Source organism: Myotis brandtii, unplaced genomic scaffold (assembly GCF_000412655.1).
Source record: "Myotis brandtii unplaced genomic scaffold, ASM41265v1 scaffold168, whole genome shotgun sequence".
Taxonomy (NCBI): Eukaryota; Metazoa; Chordata; class Mammalia; order Chiroptera; family Vespertilionidae; genus Myotis; species Myotis brandtii.
Genome location: NW_005356173.1, coordinates 154,924 through 174,701, shown reverse-complemented (window position 1 = coordinate 174,701; position 19,778 = coordinate 154,924). Strand labels below are relative to the sequence as shown.

At 50.3% G+C, this 19,778-nt stretch overlaps 1 protein-coding gene across 2 annotated transcripts; it reads left to right on the top strand.

Moving 5' to 3' along the window:
• The first annotated feature begins 4,455 nt into the window (after positions 1-4,455).
• Positions 4,456-19,713, top strand: TRPV6 (transient receptor potential cation channel, subfamily V, member 6). Of its 2 annotated transcripts, XM_005862779.2 has the most exons (15): positions 4,456-4,801; positions 12,597-12,694; positions 12,855-12,977; positions 13,419-13,556; positions 13,847-13,945; positions 14,095-14,270; positions 15,009-15,155; positions 15,239-15,451; positions 15,956-16,042; positions 16,132-16,208; positions 16,453-16,618; positions 16,976-17,042; positions 17,412-17,680; positions 18,686-18,792; positions 19,007-19,713. In XM_005862779.2, exons 1-15 carry the CDS (start codon positions 4,554-4,556, stop codon positions 19,281-19,283), a joined length of 2,292 nt encoding a protein of 763 aa, XP_005862841.1. In that variant the 5' UTR covers positions 4,456-4,553; the 3' UTR covers positions 19,284-19,713. The 2 variants fall into 2 exon arrangements, with proteins under 2 accessions (XP_005862841.1, XP_014392346.1); XM_014536860.1 differs by lacking the exon at positions 13,847-13,945.
• Positions 19,714-19,778: the final 65 nt, after the last annotated feature.

The following is a 19,778-nucleotide window of genomic DNA, read 5'->3' as shown; positions in this document are numbered from 1 at the left end:
ATATATATAAAGAAAAAAGCCTGGAGGGCCTGAAGCTGCTAGGCAGTGCCCCCCATGGCGTGAGCACTCAGGCAGGCTCAGGGACAGCTATGGAGAGGCTGTAGGAGATGATGAGGGCAAAGGGCTGGAGTACAGTTCCCACCTGGGTGAGGACAGGGGGTAGGGACTAAGGTCGCATTTGGGGGGAAAGGGTATGAGAGTTTTGCAACAGTTTAGACCCCTGGCCTCTGGCAGCTGAGGTGCCTGTGTGCACCAAGGGCCACTGTGACTTGCAGTCCTTAGCACCACAGGTGTTTGAGCTGAAAAGGAGCGTCGAGAGTTCTCGCACCAGCTGCCATCCAGGTGGCCACGGGCCCAGGAGTTCCAGTCACCATCCGCCCGAGGCCCTGGGCAGTACGGTGACCCGCATGTGTGTGTATATGCCTGCATGTGTGTGTGCACACGTGTGCACACTCTCTGCCGATCTGACATTGCTCCTGTACAGGCTTTATGAGCTGGCACACAGGTGTGTGAACCCCGAGACTAGAACAAACTCCAGCTTTAGCTGGTTTGGCTCAGTGTATACAGTGTCGGTTTGCGGACTTAAGGGTCCCGGGTTCGATTCTGGTCAAGGGCACATGCCCAGGTTGCAGGCTCGATCCCCAGTAGGGGGCATGCAAGAGGCAGCCAATCAATGATTCCCTCTCATCATTGATGTTTCTCTCTCTCTCTTCCTCTCCCTTCCTCTCTGAAATCAATAATAAAAAAAAATCATTAGAACAAACTCCAGGCTGAGTGAGCAGTGGCTGTGACCTCACTGCCCCGAGCCAGCTCTGTCATCACAGCCCCTTGGCCTCCCCGGCCTGCTCTCTCTTGACAACAGAGCTAAGGGACACCCTCAAAGAGGGTGTGGGGAGCAGGAATGGGGTGACACAGTAAGCTGCACAAGGAAACAAAGAGGCAGAGAGGAGAGAAAAGACAAAGAAACCCAGGGTTCCACAGAGAGACCATTCAGAGCCCTGGACACAGACACACCCCCCCACTATATCACACATCACAACCACACACACACAGCATCCATCACACACCACAGAGAGACCATTCAGAGCCCTGGACACAGACACACACCCCCACTATATCACACATCACAACCACACACACAGCATCCATCACACACCACACATGCCACACACACACACACACACTTCACACGGACACACCCCCCACCTCACACACCGCAACCACAGAAATCCCACATGCGCCAGCTCAGAGATTAAGACCAGGGGAGCAGATACAATTGCAGAGACAGAGGCCTGAGCAAGAAAAAAAACAACAGAGAAACAGAAAGACATAGAACAAATGAAAAGAGGGACAAAGCCAGAACAAAATATATGAATACACTTTTTTGCCCTAAATCAGTGTTTCTCAATGGAGAGTGATTTTGCCCTCCAGGAGCCAACAGTCAATGTCTGAAGACATTCTTGATTGTCACCCCTGAGCCAAGGGAATGCTCCTGTCACCCAGTGAATGGCAGCTAAACATCCTACAATGCTGGCAAACCCCACACTACAGAGCTTTCTGTTCCAAGGTATCAATAGTGTCCAGGATGAGAAACGGTGCCCCAAATGCAGGAATCAGTAGGCAACTTCTCAGCCCCAGTCCGGCTGTGCCCCAGCCCTGTTTGTACCAACACATGCATACACATGTCATCTCTCTGATCCCCTTCAGCCCATGCTAGTGTGGCCCTCAGAGGAGGCTGGTCAGACTCTGGTTGACCTTCCCCCCAGGCTCCTTCATTGAATTCTGAGGACCTAACTTTTGCTTAGAGTTCAAGCTCAGCCTGAGGCAGGAAGAACCTGTTTCAGACCCAGTAAACATTGACTCTCCAGTCCTCCCTCCCCCAGGGGCCCTGACCTCTTCATTCCTCTAAAACTAGGTCGGAGACTGACTGCCATGAGGTCAGGGCAGACTGGATGACCGCCACCACAAGTCGTATGCTCATCTTTATAGATGGAACCATCGAGAGGGACAATGACTTGCCCATAGTCATAAAAGTTTTCTTAAATTTTGAGTCTGGGCAAGGGGACTTGGAGAGGGTGTGATGGCAAGTCTCACCAGATGAGGCTAGCAAATGTGACCGTCCCATCCTCCCCCTCAGCCCCTGCACCTACAGCCTCCTGTATTTGGACCTCGAGTCTGGGACTCTGGGCTGCAGAGCCAACTGAGTTTTCTCTGTTGGGAGGTGCTGCCCAGCATGGCTTGGCATGGGCCAGGTTAGCCTGCCATACTCCTCAGAGTGGGCCACACTCCAGTAAAGCTCCCTATCCCCTCAAAATCCATAATCCCAGGAGGGTACAGGGAATGTGGCTTTAAGATGTGAGAGGACCCATGTAGGTAGTGTCACCCACCCAGTGGCCCACCTTTGCCCACTGTTCAAACATATAATGTTGGGTCCAAGAGGTGAGAGGACACTGTTAGTAGAAGCTAGTATCTGGTAAACTGCCCCCTCCCCTCTCGCCCTCCACACCAATTTTTAGTCTGTTTGCAATTTCCCATTTGTCCTGGTGACCCATACAAGGCAGCATCAGGTAGAGGAGGAAAAAGAAGTCTGGAATGACTGATTCCTCCTGTAGCCTTCCTCCCCCATATGCAAACATGGCATTGCCTTGTCCTCTCCCCAAACAGGACTGCACTGGGGGCTTTGGCTGGAGCCAGCAGGACAGAGAAGGTGGGTGGGTCATCAGGCAGACAAACACAGGCTTAATGGGCACAAAGTTCCTGGGTTCAAGGTTTGGGTTCTAGTGCCTTCCCCCCACCCAGCCCGAACCCGCTGACCCTGGATGGGTGGGGAAGGCAGCTAATCGAATGGCACTGTTTGCTCAGGGCGCTCTGGCCTGGCCCTGGGCCAACGGCAGGAGCCTTGCTTCCCTTTCATTTTGAGAGTGACCTTCCTCCACCCGCCCACGGAGATACCCTGCCCTGCACCTAAGCTGTGCTTCTCCCCATACATCCCCTCTCTCTCTGCCTCTCTGCCTCTCTCTCTCTCTCTCTCTCCCTCTGAACCAGGAATACATAGAAAAAAAACAAACTCTGGAGCTAGTGGGTGGCTCCCACACACCTGGGACTCTGAGTACCCAGGTGCCAGGCCAGTGGGTCTTTGGGTCGCTGTGGGACTTTGCATATGCCATGGCCTCTGTTTATTCCCAACATAAAAATTGAAGTAACTGATCTTCACAATGGCTCCCGGCTCACACATGGCAGAGTTCTGTGTGTGGGACTAGGATGGGCTGTGCTCTCTGCAATCCTTCATCACTGTGACTGTAGCTCCCTTTCCCTCCTGGAACTCAGTTGGAATGAGGGACTGTGGTAAGGTAGATAGATGTGGCTTCTGCATCAAGCCAGTGGGTCTGAATCTGGCCTCGGTCACTGAATGGCTGTGTGGCCCTGGGTGATCTACTTTGCCACTTTGAGCTTTGCTTTTCCCCTATTGGTATAATGCAGGTAATAAACACCCCTCATAGGTATGACATAAGCCTACCTGGGACCACTTAGCTAAGGGCTTAGCAGACAATAGCAAGCAGGTGAATAAACACTGTGTCCGCTGGAGGTTGCCAGAGAAAGAATTTGCAATACTTGGGCACATTTACACTAAAAAAAAGTTACCTGAAATTCAACTTGAACTGGCATCCTGTATTTTATTTGGCGCCCCACTACATATATGTTGTGTTGGGGAGGGTCTTGAGGTCCAGAGTGGGGGCTGCAAACTCTGTGCAGGGGCCAGGTCCTGCCACAACTCCATGTTGTGTCTGAGCTCATGAACCCAGAATGGATTTTACATCTTAAAGGGGCTGTAAAAAAAAAAATAAAAGAAGAAGAAGAAGAAAAAGAATGTGATCAGAGACTGTATTCTGGGGCTTGAAAGTCTAAAATATTTGCCTTTACTCTCTTGGCCCTTTACAGGAACAGTTTTCTGACCCACAGTAGGTGAGGAGACTAAGAGTTCTCAATACTGTATACCTATTCTAGGCAGGTGGAAAATTAAATTGGAAGAGTCAAGAAAAGCTAAGTCCCCAGCATGGACACACAGGAAAAGGTGGGGGGAAGCAGAAGGACAGGACCTGTGAGAAAAGTGGGCTCACTCCCTTCCTCACTTGAGAGGCCCTCAACCCCCAAAGGCCTGCCTGACCCCTCCCTCCTCCTTCACTGCCTGAGTCTCTCAGCCTATTTTGACCCTCCCAAACCTTTCTATGAAAGGTGAGCAGGTGTCCCAAAGTCCAAGGGAGGTCAATCCAGTCTCTATGAAGGGCTCCCTTCCCTGGACTGGCCTGGGGCAGGGAGGCATACCAAGGTGAAGGAGTTTACATAAGGCCCCAGGTGGCAGGCAGGGCTGCTGGCCTGTCTCTTTAAATCTCAGGTAATTTGGGAGGAGGGAGGGAGTTTGCGCTTTGAGGAGCTCCTGCCTGAGGAGCCCAATGAGGGAGGCCCAGCTCTGCCAAGAGTAACAAACTCAGAGCCCTCTGCAGTCTGGCTGGGGCGCCTCCCCGAGACTCCTGTGCGGGCCAGGGAGGTAGGAGATGGGACCTCTGCAGGGAGAGGGCAGGCCGGCCCTTGGGGAGACCAATGTGGCTCCAAGGCGGAGTTCAGTCGGGGTCTGGTCTCTGCCTCAGCCCTACAAGGAGCCTGTCTTACACGACATGGGGTTGCCACTGCCCAAGAAGACGGGCCTCATTCTCTGCCTGTGGAGAAAGTTCTGCAGATGGTTCCAGAGACAGGAGTCCTGGGCTCAGAGCCGAGATGAGCAGAACCTGCTGCAGCAAAAGAGGTAAGCCTCCACCTGCTGCTGCCGCCCCCCAGGTGTCCCTCACCTCCTTCCCCTTTTCTCAGCCCCCTTCCCCCCTCCTCATTCTCTGTCTTTGTTTGGCACCTCTGTCTGGACAGACTGTACTCCATGCCTGGCCCCTTGGGAGCATTTTGTCTCAAGAGTCTCAGCCTGTGGGGCCTCAGGGCTCCAGGTGGAAGAGGAGGGCTGGCGTGCACACGGGTCTCACTACCTGTAAGATCCAAGTCAGTTAGGCAGCTTCTTGGGAGTGCAGCTGATGCTTGAACGATGTGCGGGTTAGGGGAGCTGAAAGGTGCAGCCAAAAAGCCATGAATAACTGATGTCGACCCTCCACGTACAGGGATTCTTAACCGCCAATTGACCCTTGAGCAATGTGGGTTTCAGCTGCCAGGGTCCATTGAGCTGCGCTTGTCAATTGAACTGAGTGGGTCCATTGAAAAAAAATCTGCTTATAGGTGAATCCCCATAGTTCAAACCCACGGTGTTCAAGGGTCCAGTGTACTTTCCTAATGGCCAGGCAACTTGCTGGATCTTGGAGAGATTGTGACATCCACTAGAGGTGTGCCGGTGGGTCAGAGCAATGCCTTATATCTCTACTCCCTGCCCCTTGAACAGTCTCTCAGGCAGAAACATATAGCACACATATGTAGGCATGTGGGAATGAATGAATGAATGAGAGGATCTGCAGACCCTAGGAACCCCCCCAAAAAGCCCAAATGTGATCATGGTTATCATTCCTGTGCATTTACTGCATCAGCCATTGATGGGAGGGTCTGAAGATGAACAGCTGGGGCCCAGCCTAGAATCCATGATTCTCTACTGGGGGAGAGGGCACTGGAAACTGGCCAAAATATACTTAGGACCCATGCTCACCCACTCCCTCATCCAGATTGTGGAATTTGAGAGGCTTTAGAGGTTGAGCCCTAAAGAAATTTTACTTGTTGCTTCCAGCCCCTGAAAATGTCCCCACCCATCATCCCTGGCAGCTTAGAGTTGGGAGCTGGGGACATGGAGGAAGCTTGAAGCCATCCCAGTGTGTAGTCTTCCAAAGTCTACAGGGACCGCCCCACCCAGGCAGTGGCATGCCTGAAGGAAATCCTCCTGTTGGGGTTTCCCTGAGCTCCTCAGAAGGCAGATAATATGTCTATTCATAGGGGAAAGCATAAACTTTTTTGTGTCCATATACAAATGGAGGGGCTTGCCTGAGCCTGACCAGGAGGGAGAAGGCTAAGAGGTCACATAGAGCCTCTGTGGGTTTTCTTCTTTAGCTCAAGGATTCTGGGCTGGGATGAGCCCCTTTTTTTCCAGTTTTGGCTTCCCATCTCTCACATCAGCCACCCACCTCTGTCCCCCAGGCCTGGGAGAGTTGGGGCTGAGCACATGTTTGGCTGATGACATCTTGAGGCAACAGAATGGTGGTGTTGTTGCAGACGAGGCCATCACTGGTCCCACTCATCCCCTTCCCACTCTTAGGACCCCAGGGCTGGGGAGCCAGACACAGAGCTCAGAGAGGCCTGGGGTTTCGGAAGGAGTGGTGGAAGTTCCCTGTGTGCCCAAGCGAGGCGCAGACAGAGTCTCTGAAGGACCATAGCCTGGCTGTGAGAGGGCTGCTTCCACTTGTCCTTTCTGTTCTATTTATTCTTAAGACCATCTGGGGGCCTCCTCCTGAATCTCAGACTAGAAAGGTCTGATGTCACCACTGTGAGGGGTTCCCCTCCATTCCTGATCTCCCTGCCTCATTCCACAGCTCCTTGGCCCTCGTCTTCCCAACCAGGAGCCAGGAGTATTGACTGTCCTCTGGGTGGCCCTGAAATAACCAGGAAGGGGAGAGGATGAGGCTGTGCAGTTACCTAGCCTAAGGGGAGATGCAGATAATTAGATAAATACCAGACATCCATGGACACGAGGACAATTCAGTCAGGTCAGGGGGTGCACTGATGGAAGAAAGTAGCCAAAAATGTTACCAGCACCCATCTTATCTCAGAGTCCCCGATCTAACTGTGGGAGGGAGGGCTTTATTCCCTGTGAAGAAGGCAGGCCCAGAGAAAGCAAGCAGTGACCTTGGGGACCTGTGCCCAGGGCTCAGAGGGAATTCTACAGGGTGTAGCATGGTCCAGTGAGGAGGGAGGGCTTTCTGATCTCTTCAGGCTGACAGGGAACCCAGCATTCTTCTCAGTGGGATATATATATATATTGATTTCAGAGAGGAAGAAAGAGGGAGAGGGAGAGAGAGTGATAGAAACATCAATGATGAGAGAGAATCACTGATTGGCTGCCTCCTGCACACCCCACACTGGGGATCAAGCCTGCAACCCGGGCATGTGCCCTGACCAGGAATTGAACCGAGATCTCTTGGTTCATAGGTTGACGCTCAACCACTGAACCACACCAGCCAGGCACGGTGGGCTTTTCTTGTATCTCAGTCATGCAGCCCACTCTGGGTGAATCCCTGTCATTGCCATCCAAGCTGAACTCTCCCCTTTCTCCTGAACTGTCTCTCCCTGGGCCTTGAGTTGTCTTTCCTGACATTCAGTGCCCTAAACATTCATTGAGCAGAAACTACTCTGCTAGGTTTTTAGAAAATGAACATGGCACCTTCCCTGCTTTCTGGGAGCTCAGATTCTCATGGATGAAATACACCAATATGCATCTACTTGTCAATGCTTGGTGAGCTCCTGAAAAGGGTGTGGACAGAGCCATGGAGCATAGAGGAGGACGATGTGGTGTCTGATTTCAGCTGGTGTGGGGTGTGTTGGGCAGCTTCCAGAGGCTGTCTAACCTGAGCCTTACACCTGGCCCCCTTGCTGGCACAGTCGCCCTCCCACTAGTTTTTGGGAAGGCAATGAACACTGAAGGTTCTCCTCTGTTTAGATAGACACCTGTAAATATATGTGAACTGACGTGTCCATGAAAAGCAAGCCCTGGGACTTCCCAGCATTTCCGGACTCCCTGCCTCAGTAAACACATGCACATGCATCCTCGCAGGCACACGGGGCTACCGGGGCTACCGACGTGCTTGACGGAGTTCTGGCAGATAGAAAGGTGGCCCGACTCCAAGTCTGGAAACAGCCACTTTCCTGGAAGCTTTGAACCTCATTCCATTGTCAAGAACTTGACCTAGAGGGAGGTGACCCATGAGTGGCCAGTGCGTGTCTCCTCCCCAAAGGTGGTTGCAGTTTCCTTCATCTGTGGTCACTGCTCTGGACTGCCCCCTCCCCCTGGGAAGAGTCATAAAACTTGAAGAACCACATAATTTAGTGGTGAGCGCCTAAGGCTAGGTTCTTGGTGAAGCATTCTGCCTTTAACTCTGTGTGATCCTCCAGCCGTGATTTGGCTATGCTGCCTCAATTTCCTTTTCTGAAAAGTGAGAGCATTACTCAGCCTGTGTGGCAGGGCTGTAAGGAGCAAGAGGGAGCATAAGCGAGATGCTGATTTGGAAGCTGAAAAGCACATTTGACACATGGGATTATTGTGATAAACAAAATCCACACAGTAAAAGGGCACCTCCTGTGATGGCAGGAACTTAGAGGGGCTGTCAATTTCCTCCTGTCAGAACCATATTCATTCTGGAACCAAACTCTGAGCCACCATGTTGTCCGTGCCCTTCCCTTCCCAAATGACAGCCTCCCATGCCTCCTGTGAGAGGCTGCTTGTGGCAAAACCAGTGAAACCCACGCAGGTCCATACAGTCCCCTGTGCCTTTTGTAACCCCATTTCAAACCCTGATTAACACTGAGAATGGGGACAGAGAAATAACAAATAGGGCGCTCGTCCCAGCTCTGCCTCTGACTTGTTAGGACAAGTCACCTCAGACTCCAGGCCTCTTTCTCCATCTGTTGCATGAACAGATTAAACTAGTTTTCTTTCTACGAACTTCCCTGCTCTAAAATCCTGATCTCAATTCTCCTGCAGACACTCTTGATCCTGCCCTGTTTCCCAGCAACCAAATACAAAACTCCACTTGTGCACCCTGCGCACACATGAGCATGCACACACACACAGGTGGACACATACACACAGGCAGGCACACATGCTCAGGAATGGAGGGGGAGAGCACAGGTGGTGGGAACTGGGAGAAGAGAAGTGGGAGATTCTCACTTGGTGGCCGAAGGGAACCCCGAGGGGGAGATCTGTTTATGAAGAATGTGCTAGGTTGTATGCCAGGGACCTTGTAATGAGGTCTGCACCAGTCTAATGTAGAACTATTTATCAATTTGATAAATAATTGTCCCACAAAATAAAACATTCTAAATCCTGCAGACACCTTTCATATGGTCATAATTGCAGATTCGCTCTATAATTTTGTGTTGCTACTTAATCAATGGGTGCTTAAAAGGCTTCACCTATTTGTTTAATGATGTGTAAGAAAACATGTATGTATAGGGCATTTCTCATCCTTTTGAATGTGAAGCATCCTTTTTAAAAGATGGCTTATGAATAATTATACCTCTAAGTTGGGGTTTCTCTACCTTGGCACTGTTGACATGACGGGCAGGAAAATACTTTATTATGGTAAGCTGCTTATATAAGATGCTTAACAACATCCCATCCTCCAGCCACTGAAATAAAATAGTACCTCTTTCCCCAGTTGCAACAATCAAAAATGTCTCCAGACATTGCCAGGTTCCTTGGGGAGGGAGCCGGGGATCACCCCTGTTTGAGAACCCTTGCTCTAAACTACTGTTTGTAGCTAGGGGATTCCAGTAATATTGTGAAGCATTCTGCTAAACAAAGTGACATTTTCCCCCTGGAAGGGAGAGAGTATAATCTAACCATTCAAATGGGAAGATACTTCTTCCGTATCGCCTCCTCTTCCTTGCCCCGGGGAGGTGTCTGGCAGCTATCTGGTGAAGATGTGTAGAGTTTGCTCCAGATCTAAACTTCTAGGCTGGATTGCTATAAAAGAAATGACCAGTGCTTCAGGCATAAGAATCTTTGGATGGGTCTGCTTTTGCGCCTTTTTTATGGGATCCAAGGATAGTCAGGTGTTTTGGGGGACCCCCTTCCTACCAAGAATGTGAGCAAAGGCTTTCTCTGCTGTCCCCTTGTGGTCCTGTGATGCTATTGCAAGTAACGGCTCTGCCTGATCCCCTCAGAACCATTGACAGGCTGCCCCCCTTTTTGCTGGATTCTGGAGTTTGCCAACCAGAGGAGGCCAGTTCTCTACAAACCCTGCTGGGTTGGGTTCTAAGCTGGTTCTTCACGCAGAGTGTGGTCTGACTGTGCTTGCCAGATAAGTCCAGGACACTGAGTTAAATTGCAATTTCAGATAATATGCTGTTTGTATAAGTTTGTCACAAATATTGTATGGGACAAACTTACACTAAAAATTATTTTTTGTGTGTCTAAAATTCAAATGGAGCTGAGCATCCCATATTATTACTTGGTAGACCTAGCAAGCCTGTGTCGGACAGTCACTCCTTGACTTTTCCAGGCCCAGTAGGACCGTCAGCAGAGGCAAGGAAATGAACACAGAGGACGTTTATGGAGGTTGTTTACTGGCTTCAGATATGTGTAGGGACCAAAAGGACTATATATCGTTGGGCCTGCCACCAACTAGCCTCCGCACACATACCCTAGGACCGTGGTTCTCAACTTTCTGGCCCTTTAAATACAGTTCCTCATCTTGTGACCCAACCATAAAATTATTTTCGTTGCTACTTCATAACTGTAATGTTGCTACTGTTATGAATCATAATGTAAATATCTGATATGCAGGATGGTCTTAGGCAACCCCTGTGAAAGGGTTGTTCGACTGCCAAAGCGGTCGCGACCCACACGTTGAGAACTGCTGCCCTAGGAGGTAGGGAGCTATGATAAAGCTGGAACTTGGGTAAGAAGAGCCCTGGGACCCATCTCTAGCTTTGCTGTTAATTTTTCACACATTGAGTCAAAGATGGACACAAAAGTAGAAGCTAATTGGAAGAGGCCAGGGAAAGAATACAGAGATGAGAAAGTGACTGATCGCTGTCTTCAAGTCCCCCTAGTACAGAGGAAGAGATAGATGCTAATTACAACACACATGCTAAGAGAAAGTACGCCTGAGGAGAGAGTGCAAACCTTCCTGGGAGGCCATCTGTGTGCCTGCATAGTGCTGACTCTAGGATATTTATAGAGGAGGGGTTTGGCCAAATTGTTGAGAAGGTGGTGGATGTGGTGAAGGGGAGTATAGCAAACTTGTTTTGCAGCTGTTTGCATACTGAGAATACTATTTTTTATTTTTTTTTGCTTAGATTATATGTTAGCTTAAGGTTGGCTTGGGGATGGCCAATAAAGATAATAAGAAGGGACAGTGAGGTCAAACCATGCTCCTTATTCACTCATTCTACAGAGAGTGGGGATGGCTACTGTAGGCTGGGCACTTATTCTAGGGACACGGAAGAGGCAATTACTGGGTTGGGGGGGTACATATCAGGTGAGATCAGGGCATGGCACAGGTGGTGAGCCCAAAATGCTGGGTGGGAGATGTAAGTGGGAGGAAAAGAGCATGGAAAAGTGTTGTCCAGAAACTGTAAAGGGTCCCTTCTCCTTGGGCATTTAAAGACCCATTGAACTTTTGTAAGCTGTGATTGCAATTGCCATTTAAAGAGAGTATCTTGGCAGCATTGAAAAATGTGAACTGGGGGTAAACAGTGTGTGGGGAGACTAGTTAGGAAAGTACTTTGCTAATCTTGGGTTAGAGAATGAGGACATGAATTAATGAGGGGCAGACAGGATGAGGAGGTAGGGATTGAATGGAGAAAGAATTAGATGGTGAATTGGCAGGGCCAGGAGCTGCCTATGTGGCATGAGGGGGCTGTGGCTAGCGTTTGGGAGATGTGTCCGGGGCTCAATCCTCCTCTCACATTGCCCTCCTACCCCCAGCACTGGAGTGGGTTTCCTGCTGCCATCAGGTGTCTGGCTCTCTCTTTGTCACATAATTGGCCATCCCTGGATAAACAGGGTTATTTCATTCACTTCCATGGAAAGACCCCATGGCTCTGGGCCGAGAGAGAAAATTGAATGAAAGGGGTCCCAAGTGTCTTAAAGTAAGTTTTAATAAAAAATTTAAAAAATATATGTTTTTGAGTTCATTGTAGGAATTAAACTTAAGAGAGGATTGAGGAGTCAGAGAAGATAATTTTTACTTAAAATAAGTGAGAAACAGATAGGAAGTAGAAAGAGACTATAATCTGCCAGGAAAACAAAAAGGCTGCACTATTCCTTTTGGGTTGAGCCCTAAAGATGCTGGTACAGGGAGGGAAGAGCCAGGATCAAAGGGCTTCGCTGAGAAGGTCGAGGAAGCAGAGCACCATGCAACAGGAGAAAACCTGCTAACCTCTGCGTGTTGACTTCCTCCACAAACAAGAGGGAGGAATGCCTTGTATTCCTTGTCCTTGAAAACAAGGCTTATCATGGAGGGTCATCTCAGGACACTCAGTGAAGGCTGAATCAGGGTTGTTCCAGAAGTCAATAGTTCAAGAGGTGAGTGAGTGCCTAAGTAGAGCTCCTCCCCTCCATGCCTGCTATGTACATACATTCTGGTGCCCACACCCTGGCAGGGGGCGGGGTGGGGGAGATGTAGAAACCAGTCACTGAGTTTTGGGCTAACTGGTCAGGAAAAAAAGAGATCAGAAACTCTTTGAACCCCAATGGCCTCACTTCCCTGAACCAGGGACCTTGGGGTTCATTATCACTGAGGTCCACGTGTTTACGTACAATCAAGCAAATCCTCACCCGTCACCCCATCACTGGGCATGCTCACTACTGATACCTTTCTGATCCCATTTCCTTGTAGGATCTTGGGGTGTCCTTTCCTTCTAGCTGCCAAAGAGAATGATGTCCAGACTCTCAACAAGCTGCTCGAGTATCAGGCCTGTGAGGTGCACCAAAGAGGTAAGAAAGGAGCAGAGCCCTCAGCACCCAACTCTTTCTGGATCAGCTGCATGTGAGTGGCTCCCCAGGATAGCCCAGGACCTTCTGCTGTGGGCCCCTAAGACACTATTGTTTCCATTCCCCTGCCCTTAGAAGCCCCATACCTCTTCTTTCTGTTCAGGAGTCATGGGGGAGACAGCGCTGCACATAGCGGCCCTCTATGACAACCTGGAGGCTGCCATGGTGCTGATGGAGGCCGCCCCGGAGCTAGCCTTGGAGCCCATGACATCTGAGCTGTATGAGGGTAAGGAACTAGGGGCCAGAGATGGAGGGAAGGGGATACCTGTTGGATATTGCAAGTCAGACTTTGTGATGGATAACTTGGGGAAACCAAAGAGGGAACCTGAGCCCCACTACTCCCTATTTCCTTTCCCATTTCCCTTCTGCCTTGTCTTCCTCATGGCATGTTATTAGAGCACCAACCCCCCAAATGGAGAGGCCTAGAGAATGGGAAAAAGGGGGCTACGGCTGGATACCCTGGGAACCTTGCCTGGCCCAGGGCTCTCTGTCTCCACCCACTAGGCTGCCCGAGTATAGGATCATGTGAAGATATGGTATAGGACCTAGGGAATAGGAAGCGGGTGGGAGAGGAGTGGCTGGGACAATGATCAGGCCCATCCATATCTACTTGACCCTGCACAATCCTGGGGACAGACCCCATGCCTGAGGGCTCTCTCTGAACCAGGTCAGACTGCACTGCACATGGCCATCATGAACCAGAATGTGAATTTGGTGCGAGCCCTGCTAGCCCACGGGGCCAGCGTCTCTGCCAGAGCTACAGGAACAGCTTTCCGCCTCAGCCCCCACAACCACATCTACTTTGGTGAGAACCAGAGCCAGAGCTGGGGAAGGGGAGGTAGGTGGCAGGCAAGAGCCAGGGGAGGATGGAATGAGGAGAGCTCTGTGCCTGATGGGGTGGGGTGAACTGGGGTCAGCCCTTATAGGGCTTAAGGCCAGAGCCCATTCCCCCAGGGCCTCTGCACCATCCCTGCCTCTGGTTTTGCTGATAAGTGTTCCCAAGTCTAGAGCTGAGCTGTGTGGAGGAACAGGCAGTCACTGGGGAGGTGCCCATCCCAGCCTGCACTCATGCCATGGAGCCCTCTGTCTCCCCAGGGGAGCACCCTTTGTCCTTTGCTGCCTGCGTGGGCAGTGAGGAGATCGTGCGTCTGCTCATTGAACATGGAGCTAACATCCGGGCCCAGGACTCCCTGGGTAAGCACTGGAGTGTGGAAAGGACCTGGGGAACAGGAAGGGAATGGGAGGGGAGGGTTTGGGATAAGGGTCAGGCCCACTCTGGGGTGGGCATGAGGACTGTCGGGGACTAGGGTCCAGTAACCACATGACACCGGTGTCCTCCCCAGGAAACACAGTGTTGCACATCCTCGTCTTCCAGCCCAACAAGACCTTTGCCTGCCAGATGTACAACCTGCTGCTCTCCTATGACAAACGTGGGGGCCACCTGCAGTCCCTGGATCTTGTACCCAATCACCAGGGTCTCACCCCTTTCAAGCTGGCTGGAGTGGAGGGCAACACTGTGGTGAGGGACACCCTTCAACCCCAAGGTGTCCTTCTAATGACCCCATCCTATACTTCTAGCCCAGTGGTTCTCAACCTTCCTAATGCCGCGACCCTTTAATACAGTTCCTCATGTTGTGGTGACCCCCAATTTCATTGTTACAAATTGAACATAATTAAAGCATAGTGATTAATCACAAAAACAATATGTAATTATATATGTGTTTTCCAATGGTCTTAGGCGACCCCTGTGAAAGGGTCGTTCGACCCCCAAAGGTGTTGCGACCCACAGGTTGAGAACTGCTGTTCTAGCCCTTTGAGGAAATAGGTGTAAACATTCATCCTTGATGCCTAGCTCCCATTTTCAGGTTGGAAGTGTTTGCTCAGCCCCTGTCTCCCTTGTTCCTGACCCTTTCTTGCCTACTTTCTCTTTTTTGAGGTGTTGGAGGCTACAGTCTAGCTCCCATGCTATGGTGGTTTGTAATGCCCACATCCACCCACACTTCCAGTCCACGGGCAGTAGCCCTCTAGACTCTCACCTCTTCCCAAGTTCAAGAGGGAGTAAAGCAATTCAGGGAATCAGAAAGCAATCCAGGGGTCAGGGTATACATGGGTCTTTCTGCCCCAAAGGCTGTGATCAGTGACTAAAGAGCAGCCACCCTTTTCCAGGGATGCTGTTCTCCTGGACCTGCTCCTCACTCCCACTCTGTGACCCTCCCCTTTACCAGTTCCTCCTGACTCTGTGTTCCCCCTCCCCCAGATGTTCAATCACTTGTTGCAGAAGTGGAAGCACAGCCAGGGGACATTTGGGTTGACAACCTATACCCTCTATGATCTCACAGAGATCGATTCCTCGGGGGATGAGCCATCACTGCTGGAACTTATTGTCACCACCAAGAAGCGGGAGGTAAAAAGAGTTCAGGTCAGAGAGTGGCTGGGGAGGGACATCAGGGTCTCGGAGCCACTTGTTCTGTTCTCTTCCTGATGCAGGCTCGCCAGATCCTGGACCAGACACCAGTGAAGGAGCTGGTGAGCCTCAAGTGGAAGAGATACGGGCGACCCTACTTTTGCCTGCTGGGTGCCTTGTATGTGCTCTATATCATCTGCTTCACCATGTGCTGCATCTACCGCCCCCTGAAGCCCAGGACTGATAACCGCACACAGCCCAGGGACAACACCCTCCTGCAGCAGAAGCTCCTTCAGGTGACACACTAGGAGCAGCTGAGTTTCTGGGCAGGATCCACTCTCTCCCCTTTCTCAGACTTGTTATCACTTGTCCTAAAACCCACACTTTTCCCCTCACCCAGGTCTCAAACACATAGGCACAAACTCAAAATACACACATGCAGAAACACACATAACACTCAAAGAGTGGAGTTGGAGCTAGCCAAACAGGTTAAAAAGAATGGAGCACTGGCTCTCTTGGTTGGGCATCATCCCCTGTGCACTGAAAGGTTGCCAGTTCAATTCCTGGTCAGTGAACATGCCCAAATTAATGTTTTGCTCTCAAATTGATGTCTCTCTTTCTTTCTTTCTCTCTCTCTCTCTCTCTCTCTCTCTCTCTCTCTCTCTCTTCCTTTCTCTAAAAGTCAATTTAAAAAAATATTTTTTAAGAGGAAAAATCAAACAAGGACACTGACTTCTGACCAGGGGCAGGCAGGGCAGATACCTGAAAACCCTGAGTACTGACCATGTTTCTCTCCCCAGGAGGCCTATGTGACCCCCCAGGATGCTATCCGGCTGGTGGGGGAACTGGTAACTGTCATTGGAGCTGTGTTCATCCTGATTGTAGAGGTATGGTGTGGACTGGGTCTGGGGTGGGACTGTCTGATCCAAGGTTCTAGCCTGAGCCCTGGCCAATAAGTGCCTTTGTGTCTCTCTAGATTCCAGACATCTTCAGGGTGGGGGTCACTCAATTCTTTGGACATACCATCCTTGGGGGGCCATTCCATGTCCTCATGTGAGTCTCCTTCCTCACTCCCATCCCTTCCCTCACTAGGGCTCCAGTTTTGCCTCCTGGATTCCTGACCCCTACAGAACCTTAACCCCACAGGGCCCTCTCAAGTGATGTGTGTGACCCTGTGTATTGAGCTTGCGAAGACTGAATCTGAGTGTGTGGGTCCTGTCTCAGTCACACTCTTGCTCTTGGGTCCCCAGGATAATCCCAGATCCCTCTCACCACCCCTTCTCTGCTCTCCCCCCAGCATCACCTATGCCTTCATGGTGCTGGTAACCATGGTGATGAGGCTCAACAACACAAGTGGGGAGGTGGTGCCCATGTCCTTTGCCCTGGTGCTGGGCTGGTGCAATGTCATGTACTTCGCCCGAGGATTCCAGATGTTGGGCCCCTTCACCATCATGATCCAGAAGGTTCGTGTCTCCCTTCAAGCTTCCTAGAAAAAGGTCCTAGGGAAGAGGCTGCAAACATTTCTATCAAGAGCCAGATAATAGATGATATCTCGGGCATTGTGAGCCACATTATGGTCTTTGTTGTATATTCTTTTCCTCTTCCTCCTTCTCCCCCCACCCCAAATCTTTAAAAATATAAAAACTATTCTTAGTCCACGGGCCAGACTAAAATAGGCCAAACAGATCTGGCCTACAGCCATAGTTTGCCAGCCCTGTCTTATAGGGTGGAGCTGTGAGAATTTTCAATTAGAACCTATTCGAGGATGGGAGGGGCAGTGGCTCAAGTGACAGGTGTGATGTTCTCCCTTCCCTCTTTAGATGATTTTTGGTGACTTGATGAGATTCTGCTGGCTGATGGCTGTGGTCATCCTGGGGTTTACCTCAGGTAAATCATCTATTCAGGATGGGGACCATGGGAGGGGGAGATTGGAGGATTTTAGAGAACACAGAACTGCTGGGATAAACTTGGGGAAAGGTAGGAGGCAGCTGAGGTAAGTGGGGCCATGGTGTCTGAGGATGGGACATCCCTCAGAGATGAGGGAAAACTGGGAGTGTTTGGGAGAGGTGGCTCTTGGAATCAGAAGGATAAGCCATATGGAAAATAAGGTAACCTAAGAACCCAAAGCATAGAGTGATGAAGGGCTGGGATGGTGCTATGGAGATGAGGGAAATGGGCAGAGAAGAGCTGGATGGAGTTTGGTCATGTCCATGGTTACTCTCACCATGGTAACTCTCACCCCCTTGGGTGGAGCAGCCTTCTATATCATCTTCCAGACAGAGAATCCCGATGAGTTGGGCCATTTCTACAATTACCCCATGGCACTGTTCAGCACCTTTGAGATGTTCCTCACCATCATCGATGGTCCTGCCAACTATGACGTGGATCTGCCCTTCATGTACAGCATCACCTATGCTGCCTTCGCCATCATCGCAACACTGCTCATGCTCAACCTCCTTATTGCCATGATGGGCGATACTCACTGGAGGGTGGCTCACGAGCGGGATGAGCTCTGGAGAGCTCAGGTGAGCCCCCTAGTGGCTGGGAGGGTTAGTGCAAGTCATTTCCTTTACAAAGAACAGGCCAAATTCAGATAGAAGCAGGATATTTTGACCCCACATGTTTGGGTAGTTTTTGAGCAGTACACAGAATAATGCAGTGTATAGTAGAACTGGATTAGCAATACCACTGAACAATACTGAAATAGCTGGAAATAATTCCTCACAGTTTGCTCAAAAATTAAAACATTCATTTTCTAAAACAATAAAAATTAAAGAATAAAGCTAATAGTGGCTAAAATGGCATTCTGAAAATTTTGCTACTGAATAAAAACTGGAATATCCCATCTTTTTGGCAATATTTCAGTCTTCAAAATTTGACCCAGAAGAATTTGACATGTTAAACATAATGCCACAAAACCCCCCTTGTAGTAGCAGAAAATATCTTCAGAGCATCATGGTGGGGACAAGAGGCCATTAATTGAATCAAATCATCACTTTAAAATATATGCAAAAAAAAATTTATCTCAACAAAAATAATTCTCACAAAATAAAAATGGAAATTCTGAAAATTGGATAGCATTTAATGGTGCTGTGTAGAAAATGGAGTTTATAAGAAAAATGAACTAAATGGGGTTTGCCAGGAATATTTTTTTTTCCAGGCAAATGTAGATATTAGATGTCTCAGTATGATGTTTGCATTCATAAATGGCCTATATGTCTATAGGGTCAAAATATCCCATGAATCCTTGCTTTTTCACCTTCCCATTATTCTTGGAGCAAAATCACCAACCTCTTGCAGCATCAGCACAGTGTCAGGTCACTAGGCATAGAACTGTGAGGCTCACATCCCATTGACAAAACTGACACTACTACCCTCAGCTTAGGAGTGCTGTTTGGTGAAACCAGAGTTCCTGAGTTTCCTAGCTGCTGCTTAACTGTCATCCCTCTGCCTAGCACCCTCCTTTCTCCCTACACTTCATCTCAGTCTACACCAGCCTCTTCCTACTTCCCCTCTGTCCCCACATGCAGGTTGTGGCCACCACAGTGATGCTGGAGCGGAAGTTGCCTCGCTGCCTGTGGCCTCGCTCGGGGATCTTTGGGGGAGATTACGGGCTGGGGGACCGCTGGTTCCTCCGGTGAGTGACAGCGAGGGGCTGGGTGTTCTTGTGATCTCAGGGGTCCTGTGCCCTTTCTAGTCCCGATGGCCTGGCTGCTGAGGGGCTGGGACCACCTGGCACACCAGCAGCAGACAAGGAAAAGGCCCATCATGGCGGGGTGGGATGTGCACAGGAGATGAGCATGTCTAGCCCGTGGCCCTTGGCCACCTCCCAAGTCATCTATCCTCCCCAGGGTGGAAGACAAGCAGGACCTCTACCAGCAGCGAGTCCGGCACTATGCACGGGCCTTCTACAACCGGGGATCTGATGACTTGGACAAGGACTCAGAAAAACTCCAACCACGTCACCCCTCTGGCCCCAACTTGTCCCTTCCTACCCCCTCAGTGTCTCGAAGCACTTCCCGCAGCAGCACCAACTGGGAGAAACTTCGGCAAGGGACCCTGAAGACAGATTTGATGGGGGCGGTCAACAGGGGTCTGGAAGAGGAAGGCTGGGAATATCAGATCTGAACGTGTGTTCTTGCTTCGGTTCCCAGCAGTTGCTTTCATGTTCCTGGGAATATTGCAAAACCAAAAATACCTCCCAGGTCAAGGGGGAAAGGAGTAGAATAGTTGGGAATCCCTGTGCCCAGGTATCTATTCCTTGCTGGGCTCTGGAGCAAACAGAAAGCCGGGAGGTGGCTGGTGCCCCGTCTTGGGCTTTAATGGAGTCCTGCTGCACTGTCACAGCAAAGCACTTTAAAGACAGGCTTGCCACCTTTGCACCCAGTCTCCACCCCATGTCAGAGCGGGAGGAGTGAGCCCTGTCCAGGTGCTCTAGGGAGTTTTGGGGAGGCGTGTGGAGAAAGTGTGTGAGTGGGGACAGACAATGCTCTGGGGTGGGGTGACCCTGGTTGAGTCTTGTCACCTTCTATCTTCCAATAAATTGTTCCCTACTCTGCTCCCTGCTGTGCAGTGTCACCTTGGGGGGGGGGGTTGCAGACTGAGGCCTCACCACACCTCCAA